This window comes from Buceros rhinoceros, unplaced genomic scaffold (genome assembly GCF_000710305.1).
Source record: "Buceros rhinoceros silvestris isolate BGI_N320 unplaced genomic scaffold, ASM71030v1 scaffold26444, whole genome shotgun sequence".
In the NCBI taxonomy this organism is placed as follows: domain Eukaryota; kingdom Metazoa; phylum Chordata; class Aves; order Bucerotiformes; family Bucerotidae; genus Buceros; species Buceros rhinoceros.
In genome coordinates, this window is record NW_010408048.1 from 4,653 (window position 1) to 15,152 (window position 10,500).

General features: G+C 48.6%; 1 protein-coding gene across 1 annotated transcript in view; it reads right to left on the reverse strand.

Moving 5' to 3' along the window:
- LOC104492224 (spectrin beta chain, non-erythrocytic 1-like) overlaps positions 1 to 10,500 on the reverse strand; it is a 28,441-nt gene that overhangs the window by 3,065 nt on the left and 14,876 nt on the right. The window contains exons 13-18 of the mRNA XM_010134745.1: positions 9,900 to 9,984; positions 9,028 to 9,224; positions 7,973 to 8,085; positions 7,337 to 7,400; positions 2,092 to 2,330; positions 855 to 1,028 (exon numbers count right to left, since the gene is read on the reverse strand). Coding sequence (XP_010133047.1) covers positions 855 to 1,028; positions 2,092 to 2,330; positions 7,337 to 7,400; positions 7,973 to 8,085; positions 9,028 to 9,224; positions 9,900 to 9,984 — 872 coding nt within the window. The remainder of the gene's footprint in view (positions 1 to 854; positions 1,029 to 2,091; positions 2,331 to 7,336; positions 7,401 to 7,972; positions 8,086 to 9,027; positions 9,225 to 9,899; positions 9,985 to 10,500) is intronic.

Consider the following 10,500-nt stretch of genomic DNA (forward strand, 5'->3'; position numbering starts at 1 on the left):
TTCCTTCTGAACTCTGTGCTTGGAACAGCACCCCCTTCCATTACCAATCCAGGGACGGTTAAAATAGCGGAAGGGGTGAATCACATAGCTGCGGGCCTGACTTCAGCCACACTGACCGTCCCCCAATATTTGCTATATTTCCCTATATACTTGCTATACAGCAAGATTCCCTGGATATGGATTTTACCGTCTGTAGAGGACTCCTGTATCAATATGAAAGAAAAAAAAGAAAAAAATTCTATCTTGGAATACACAAAGCAAACAGTTCATAAATGAGCCTCCTCTGACAGAATCAGCTGGAAGTTGTGTCGTAATAAAATATTTTTGTAACTGTTGGCACTAAATCAGTAAAACAGAAACACAATTTTGGAAGGAAAAGCCTTATTTTTTTTAGGCTTTGAACAGCAAGTACCTCATGTACTTCAAAATGAAACAGTCTGCGACTACGTGTTCTGGACCTGGGACTGTGATGGATGTCTTCAGCAGTCTCCAAAAGCCACACGGGTGAAAGTCAGCCAGAGGCTGCATTGTGAAAAGAGCAGATCCACGAGTGGTCAGCTCCTTCCAGAGTGCCCCTGGGAGCAGCTGGCAAAGCAGCTTTGCCAGCACTGGCAAAGGCCGGCACCCAGCTACAGGCAGACACGGCTACTCTTGCCCCAGATGTCAGTGAAGTGCACAGGTTATTCTGATACCCGTTTGGCTCCCTCCGAGGGAGCCTTCCTCTGCTGGGAAGAGCTTGTGCAGCAAAGTAGACTCTGCAGTTAACACTTGTGAGCGGTTCCTGGGCTGTCGTTCACACAGCGAACATCCCCACCACAACCTAAACGAACGGCAGGACGCTTCAGCAGGTTTACCTTAGCTTGAAGACATGCTTTTTCTTTTTATAATCGACCGCGATTTCACAGACGGCGTCTTTCAAGCTGACGGGAATCTCGTTGTGGTAGGGGATGCCCGAAGCAGCAGCTTTCGAGTCCTTGTAGAAGCCCATCTCTTGGTTGTTTATGACACAGTACACGTTATGCCACGATCTTGAAGACACAGAAAACAACACAAGTGTTTATAAATCTAATGCTCTTACTGGCAGAACTGGAGACACCAAACGTGACTGTTTCTGTACGACACCAGAGACTAGTTCAGTCTGAGGCTGTGAACCCAGCCTGCGCTGTCCCGTACGCTGCAGACAGCGGATCCTCTCCTAAACACACTGACTCTGAGCCAAACGGAACGGAGATTCCCTGAGCTCTGCCACTGCACACAGCCTGTGCAGTCAGGGGCTGGACTGCCGGGCAGCCGAGGCAGCCTGCCTGCCCGTAGAGGAGTGGTCCGCCGTTTAACCACCACGCGGTGTTCTCACTGTGCTGCGAACGAGGGAGTGGATTGCTGCTGGCATCCCTGGTTGTTACAAACACTCTTAGTGGCATCATCTACCTCATCCTCTCATACAGCTACAGAAATCAGCGGTTACTAGACATGAGAGTCCCTAGACGTTAGCGCTGGTGGCTGTCGCTGCCTCAGAGCAGTTCTCTGCTGTGAGCAACTCCAGCAGAACAAAACTCATGGTAGTGCCGATGGAAATATGCCCATCTGAGCACTGCCGGATTGGTTCCTCAGGAAAGGAATCAGCTAAGGCACACGAATCATCTTCACCCGCCTTTCTCTTCTGAACAGATTAGGGCGTAGGTGGAAAGTGCTAATGTGCAAACGGAAAACGTCAGAAGAATACGGACGTTTCTATTCTCACACCTACGAATTTTCTTTTCTTGTAGTAACATACAACTTGAGAGATCTGGAATCAAATCCCACTACTGCCACAAACTGATCATACGAAGTGGGAAAAATCATGGTGTCTTCATGCCTCAGTTTTCCACCTTCCCAATGTGGCTAACGCCGCATTTTCCACCACGTATCTTTAGACTGCAGCTTCATCAGACACACTGCTCAGCCACGCACACGCGGCTCCTACCACAGGAGCAGAGGCCTGAAAGCTCTCCAGGAGCTGGGAGAAGATGGCAGCAGCGGTGATAACATTTCCTGTCTTACGTCTTGGTGAGCTCGGATGCACTGATCTGCTCTGAGCACCGAGGACGTTACCTGCTGGAGGCTTTCTTGCTGTGCGTCTCCCACTCGTGTTTGCGATGCAGGAAGCCCTCCATCTGAGCTGCAGGGATCTCCTGGGTTTTGGCTGGGAGGGTAGCAGCAGTCTGGGCCTGAATGGCTGTCTTGGCTTTGCGGTCGGACGTTGGAGAAGGAACGGGACTAGTCTCTTTTGAACTTGTCCTCTGTTCCGCAGCTCCATTGACCATTTCATTGGTTTCCGCAGTTTCTGCCACCTAGGGACAGTGGAAAGGAGGTTCAGCTAGAGGCCTCACCACAGTCTTGCAGTCAACCTGTTTCCCTGCACAACGTGGCTGTGTATAAACTTTGCCTGGAGAATGACACAGGCCAGTAAGATCTTTCTCACACTCCATGGAGACACAGAAGGCCAAGGAAATTAGAAGGTATGAATGGATTAGTACCCATTTTATAGGTGGAGAGACGGGAGAATAAGAGCAGCTAAACATCAGTGTGAATTGTACTGTGCTTTGCTCTGCTGGTCAATTCGTGCTCTTTAATACACATTGTTATTCCTAAAACGAGAGCACTCAGCTCTCTCGTGGAGTACTCAAACATTTGGAACAGTAACAATCACACTTTCTGCAAACCTAGAGAACAGTACAAGTTATACACATCAGCCACCTTAAATACATTTATGGCATTACGGGGGTATTAAAAGTCTATAAAAGGAATTAACTAGCAGTCAGCAGAAAATATGCCAAAATCGCCCAGGAGCATTTACAAAAATCCGTGCAACTTATTTGTTTCTGTAAAAGCTCCTTTCCCTCTTTCCCCACTCCCCTGATGACACAACAAAATCAAAACATGCAGGAATTAGAAAGATTACACCATGCATTTCATCTCCACCATCCCAGTTAGGATACTGGATCTTAAAGACAAGGGAAATGAGGTCACGTGTCAATTGATCAGGGTCTTTTTCAGACTTGCGTTATTAGGTGGATCGGAGATTTGTTAAAGGAACTGAAAACCACCACAGTCACACAACATCACACAGCTATTTACCCCCAAACAAAGACAGAACCAAGGCCTTGCCCATCACTTGCTTTGTTGATCGCGTTGCCTGTCGCACTGTGATCGATAGCCTAGAGAGCAGCCGCGTTTCCAGCAGCTCTGACTGGTCAAGCTGTCGACGTCTTCAGGAGCCATTCATCCAACAATCAGTTACATTGGAATCCTAATGGCTATCAGCTTTTGAAACGCAGCTTGGGCCCAGTTTTGTTTTTCTCGTACCATTACTTTGACATGTAGAGCCACTGGTAGCAGCTCAGCAGTTACACAACCAGTGTGTATCGTCATCATCATCATCATCATTATTATTATTATTATTATTATTATTAGCAAGTTGCTAAAGCTTAGTGCTGCTAATGCTCTAGTAGATTATGAACGTTCTGGACTGTTTTTATGCAGACAAGCAGGTATTTGCAAAAGGCACAATAATTAGACATTCCCACTTCTGCACGTGGCCTGGACAATTCAAAAGCAGCCGAATTATTATGCAACAAACTGAATTTTGCCACCATTTGCTACTTCTTACACCTGCCAAGAACATGTTGTTGTACCTCACACCTTTGTACCTCGTATGTTGACCTAGGAATATCTAAGAGTCAGCTTGCTAGGACCATGGGAAGGGTTGGTTAACTGCCTTTACGCAACCTAAATCTCCAGAGTGCAGACACTACACCACTGAAACAGGGAAAGAAGCACAGCTCACATCCCACCTCAGCCAGATCCGTTTTACTCTGTCCCTAACGACACCGCGCTGTACAGCCTGCTTTATACGAGGAAAAGCCAGCTACCCTGCGCTGCTTTCCAGTGCCAGTGGAAATCAGTGACACGGCTTCCTCACAATCAGCATACATCTAATCTCAGATCTCAAAATACCACCAAAATGTTGCAGTAAAGGGGGGAGAGGGTAAACAAACCGATGAGGCTGAAGAGTACCTGCCAGCACAGCTACTGCAGCACAGCCAGCTGCTCACCAGTGAAAGCTCAACCCATCAGTCGGCACCAGTGCTGAGCACCAGTGGCTGACAGATCGCGTCCGGGAAGGACAGCCCTTGGCAAATCTTTCTGACCGGTGACAGCTACGGCACTTCAAACGCTCTCCTATTCCCCTGGCTGGATCCCGTCTGAGATACAGGAAGCCTTTGTAAGCAGCAAGCAGGAGTGATGCAGACCACAGGAACTTATCTCAACACCCTCCATGAACTACCCAGAACTACCCGTGACCTAAACTGATGCTGAATGGAGCACGTTCTGTGCAGCGATACCGGCAGGACATGACAGTATTACGGGGTTTGGGGCTACACCCTCTCGTCTGAAGTACAACAGACCAAACAGCAGCCGCTCAGCAGCTACTTAACGTGTTTTCATGGGAAATAATTCAGTGCTGCAACCCTGTGGGTTTAGGAGACAACTGCCAGCTTTAGTCACCTCATCAGACCTGTAACTTCTGCTTAACACGCTACTGATTGTAAATGGGCTATGAAAAGCTTTTCTGATGCTCTTTCGGGTTTTATTTCCTTTTCATGTGTTATCTACAATTAACAGAAAACAAGCAAAATAAATCTGAATCATGAACATCTACATGAAGAATGTGTCATGAAAATAGAGAAAAAAACCAGGAGCTAAACAAATTTTAATGGAATCATGCACTGGGCATGCAGAGACAACGCAACGGAGGACAAACATTCAGAGCAAACAGTACGGTTACAACAAAGCGGTTATCACAAACACGAACAGGTTTTTCTGGACCGTGACTGAGAGGTTAGTTGCCAGTGCTTTAGTGGCTACAGACTGCTCTTGAGATCCTGAAATCAGGACTGCAACATGCAGCGGGGCAGCCGGTGAGTGACTGGAGACATCCCTTTGACTTCCAGAGTGCTTGAAGCAACAGCATATTCAGCTCAGGCACTTCAGTCTCTGCACCACAGCTGAAACAGCTTCAGCTGCAAACGGCCTGTACACGGTGCTGGCGTAAGCACCATCTTAACGGGTTACACCAGTACCACGGGCTGGAGCAAATCAGTGAAAACCTGCACTTCTGGTGCCTTAATCGATGACTTCACTCATTCCTCTTCATCATCATGTGTAATCTTTACAGGCAAGTGTACTAACACAAGTTACAAACTCTCAGGAAGTTACTCTCGCGTACTACGAGACGTAGTAGACGTTTTAGCCAGAACACAACTGAAGGCTCCCCAGAGGGTGGAGTCTGAAGCTAAAGCTACTCTGCTCTGAGAACTGCCATGCTCTTACAGTGGTGCAGGAGGTCACCAGAGGGGCTGCATAAATGTCTAAGGCACTTTGAAAAGCATTAAGCAGCTATATGTTGTTACCCTGACAAAAGAAAAAAGACATGCATCATGAAATGGAAAGACAAGTTACAGCAGCAGTACAATCGCTGAAGCGCGTCCTGCCCATCACCTTTCTCACTGCGCCAGCGCAGCCAGTGCGGAGCAGCTCAGCGGCGCTGCTCAGCTGCTACCAGAACCCCGCTCCTCACCACCAGCAGCAACCTCACACCGCGCATCAGAAGCAACCCCGCCGGGCGCACCGGATGCGCTGCAACATGAGATGCAGTGAAAACACTCTCAGGAAAGGCTGAAGTGCAGATGATGAAGATGAATGTGGAAATGCATCATGTATCGTGGTAATTAAATTAAAAAAAAAGAAAGAAGCAAACAGGTGATGTATAAGGCTGCGGACACCAACAAGGTGATGGTGATCTGGGATGGGCCTGCAGGCCACCTCACGGTCTTTGCCACGACTAGCTGCAATTGCATAAACATCAGAATGTACGACAGACAGCTCGCTTGGAGTTTAACCTTAAAGATAAACTGAAAGAAAGAGAAGGGTAGAACTGCTAGTATCCCACAGCACTGGCAGAGCCGCTGTGCGCACCCAGCAGTAACTGGGATGGGCTATTTGAAAGATAAACGGATGCTGAAAGGCATTTCCTCCAGACTGGACCCGCACTTCCTTTGCAGCCCGGCTAAGAGCTCCAATACCCACCGGCCCGAGCCCGCCGGGAGCCTTTCCTGCACTTAACACCACCTCAGAGAGAGAGGGGGGCAAAAAGGGGCTAATAACAAGCGTCGTCTTCCTCACCACTCAGGCGTTTCTGGAACAAGAGGAGGGTGGTGAGAGCTAAGACAGTCTCAGCTACTGTGGCGTTAACGGTGTGTTTACTGGTACGCTGATGGCTGCACGTGAGGATTTCTGGCCCCACTGGGACAGCCCCTCCCAAGAAGGAATGAATAAGGCACGGACCATCCAGTCTGCATCTACGGGAAATGAAGAGCTGCGATCTTCAGCCAACATGTTTTGTTTAGCTTTTGAAGAAAAGCATCGCGACCTCTCCGCGAGGGTCCGCACCCTACTCTCACGGAGCCCCCTGTCCTCCAGCGTCAGGAAATCAAACCGCTGCCACGTAAACTGGACAGGACCGAGGCAAAAGGGGGCCCAAAGGAGCTGTTCAGCAAGATGACAACTCTTCACCAGGACTAAATACCAAGATAAATCTAGATACTAGTTTTCCATGTTTTATTTCACGTTTATTTTTATCTGCAGTCAAGGAGTCCATTCTGCATGGAATGTTATACAACTAACCTTAAGGCTTTTATCTGTCGGTAGGTACAGCTCTCCCCTCCCTCCCAGCCGCTGCTGCCCAGCTCACTCGCAGGGGTGATCTTTGGCCTCATAACTAACTCACTTGCTAACGCAGCTGATTTAATACTGTTGCCGTGCTGAAACCTGTTAGTACAACTCGATGCGTCATACCTGTCAGAGTCTAGTTCTCTTCTTCATTATGATGTAATCGCATTAAATCTCAATTACTCATATAAAGGACGGTTTAGCTGGAAAATCTTAATACTATTAATGACATGAAAAACTCACAGTAAATAACATGAAATAAATGTGTCACCTTAAAGCAACTGAGTGTCAGCGGGGAGATTCAATAAACAAGGATTAAAGTGAAGCAAATGTACGTCCAAGGGGCTGCTAATTCAATAGGAGTCAACTGATGGGAAGGAAGAGAAAAGCAGCAGGGAAATCTGAAGCCAAAAGATTAAATGGGTACCAGTAAACCATACTGAACAAAGGTGTCTTTTGCGGCAAGTGATTCTGTGTGTCACTGTCCAGACCACGATCGGTCATTGGCTGTCCGTCTGCTAATAAAGTTTTTGTAGTTTTGGTAGGTTTGGGAGCGGTAACTAACCCGTGGAGATTCCTGGTCTGATGGCAAACCGTTTTGGGAAACCTGTTCTCCTTTTGTCCCATCCCTGTGGGGAGACAGGAAGAAGAAAAGAAATTGTATTAAGTTCTTGAAAGTTGCCCACTATTTTCACCAAAATGAGGTCTTCCTACTGAATATTGCACACCTCAGAAATTCAAGCAAGTTCTTAAAATCCTCAGGCCCAGCTGAATAAATCCAACGTTACGTGAGGTCAGAAGAGCCTTTCCTGACAGCTGTCTTACAGATAAGCCTACTCCTGCCACGTAAGGAACCGAACAAATGTTAACGTTCACGGGTGTGGCTTGAAATCTGTAGCTGATGCTCATCGAGGAAGAAAGCCAAACTGTTCAGAAATCTGAGTTCCTGACAGGGGGTTGTGAAAGCAGCGTCCTTACTCGAGGGCCAGGCACACCTCGGCAGCGCCATGACGGAACACTGGAACGTTCGACTCGGCAGTGAATTCTGGGCTCTGGGAAAGGTCCTGCCCCCAGAAACCACCAAGCCCACAAAACCGCACGACCTCCAGCCTCTCCCCTTACAAGGCATTTTCGGCCTGGGAATTCTGCCTGCAGAAACAGCGTGAAGTACGCGGTTCGGCTGCCCGCACCCCGGGCTTACCACTGCTGCTGGGAGTCGGCCTCCTCCGCAGCCTTCGGGCTGGGCTCTGGAGTGGGCGGCTGCCTCTTCCTCTCCTCTTCCTCCTGTTGTCGACGTACCTCCAGCAGTTCCAACTGAGAAAAGAAACATTCTCTTGCCTTTAAAAGCACTGCACAGTTTTTCAGGGGCATTTCTAGACACTAAAAACACCTGCACATTTTGCTGAAACATTACTGAAACTGAAGTTTATTGGAATAAAATTGGAAGGCATCAGTCTTTAGAAGCGTTAACCACGCCAAGCTGGCTGCACTGAATGTCTCAGTGAGGGCATACGGCACCAGCCCCGTGAACATCAAGCGGAGGGCCTGGGCAGCAGCTCCTAACTCTCCATGTTTCTTTTCTAATTCATTCTGTTCGAATAAATTCCAGACAAACAAGAGAGCAGCCCAAGCTATTCCAACACTGAAAAGCAGACATCCTCTGCCACACACAGAAACAAAGTGTTCTCCATCCGAACCCCTGAAATTCGCCAGCTAAATCAAACCAGCCTCATTTCTGAGGATGTCGAGAACCTCCAGCTCCTTTTGTCTGTGACACTCAGCGGGTGTGAAAAATCAAAGCCACTTCAATTTTAGCGTCTAAAGTAAAATTATGCTCCACAGATGGCAACATGCTCTCCAAGCATTGATTACTGATACCGCAGCTCAAAACGTGGCTTATTTTGTCTTTCCAGGGGACAATACAGCCTCGTACTGGAGCAGTCAAAACACCACAGACACTCTGGTCAAGCCCTGCTCCCCACCACTGTCCCCTCACTCAGCCGTCTTTAACCCAAAACCCTCTCAATTTGGATCTGGGTCATTTATCACTTCAGCTTTTTCCTTGCAGGTTGTTGCGGTCGAATGAACCTGAGAGGGTTTTGGTATTGTTGGGAACTTCAGGCCCTGGGTGTTTGGCAGAGGTTGATGAGCAAATGGAGATGAGGCTGGTGATGCTGGGAGTTACTCCCAACGATCAGCTGTCACCAGAATGAAGAGGAATGGCCAAGAGAGGTTATTCTCGCCCCTAGCACTCACCGTGGTCAGTCTTTCCAGGGCTGCAAATCTCTCATCCCAAGTAGCAGCGGATTTTTCAAATGCTTCATGCCGCTTAATTAATTTTTCCACTTCATCAACACTCTGACCTATTTCACGACTGGATAGGTAGGGCTCCTGTCCCAGCAGCCAGGCCTCGGCCACACTTGCATCTCTTGAAAACTGGTGCACCTCCAAAACTGCCAGAGAACGTACAGATACCAGCGCCGTTAGTGTCAAAACGAGCATCTTCTGAATGTACTTAACATAGCTCAGGGAAGAAAGTTCATCTGGCTAAGCACTGCCCTTAGCTGAGCTCGCTGAAATGAATCGGTTAACAGACAGAAACTCACCCTGCTGGCTTTGCTTGGAGGAGAAAGGAAAGCTGAGACCCACCTTCCCTTCTCCTACAGGCTGTTTCATTTTGCAATTTCACTGTTTCCTTTTGGTTCAAATCTGCTGCAACCTACGAACTTCAGAGCAAAGTTCTCTTCCTCGGCCTGGGCTCTCTACGGAACAGCCTGCCTGCAGGCTGTCGGTCCCTGCAGTACTGCTGTACTTCAGGCTTCCCTACAGCACTACAGCTCCACGTTTCCTCCCTTCTGTCCTCGCAGCTGAAAATAACCTTCCACTGCTTCTGTGAATGGGGTCGAGCATGAATATATGAAAAATCTGGTGCAAACCCCCAAACCAAGGGACAGCGGCGCATGCTCCGGCACTTCTGAGAGCCTGCCGCGGCAGTTAGGGCAGCACAAACACACTTCCAAGCACCGTTAAGAGAGAAGGAAGGAGCTGCAGGGCTTTTCAATGCTCAGAAAGGCACAGTGAAGAGAGGGACATGGGCCTGCCCAGAAGAAACGCGAGGGCGTCCTTACTCAGTCTCAGCCACTCCCATCTGTCTTCCCATTTGTCAATCATTTCTTTTCTCTTTTCCGTCAGCTGCAGCAGCTTTTCCTTGATCTGGATGGAAGAGGAGAGCACAGGGCTGTTACACAGCAGTCTTCCCCCCCACACCCCGTAAGCCCTTACCGCCACCCAAAGGCACTGACAAAACACACTGCGCGAGATAGCCAGGACGTGTCTTAGGTGCGAAAACAACAGCTGGTTTTCTCTTAAAAAAATATGACATTTGCATTAAACCAGCACATTTGTGAAGGATTCAGTAGCTGTTAAAAGCTACAGCACTGAGAGCATTTGAGGAAAAGGGTGTAACGCACAAACAGATCTGAATGGTGCAAGCACGCAGTGCACCTCCTGCCCTTTTCCTAGCAAATAATGCAGGATGCGCTGCCACGGCTGTGAGCAACAGCCTGCAGCTCCCTGCGCTGACACCGCAGACTGCCAATGGAAGCCCCGTGGTATTCTCGGGGTGATCGCTGGCCTGCGAAACCTCCCAGTGCCTGAGCAAATGTGTCTCTGAGGCCACTCCACCGCACACACGTGGCTGCCCTCCCTGCTCCAAAGGGAGGCAGGAGG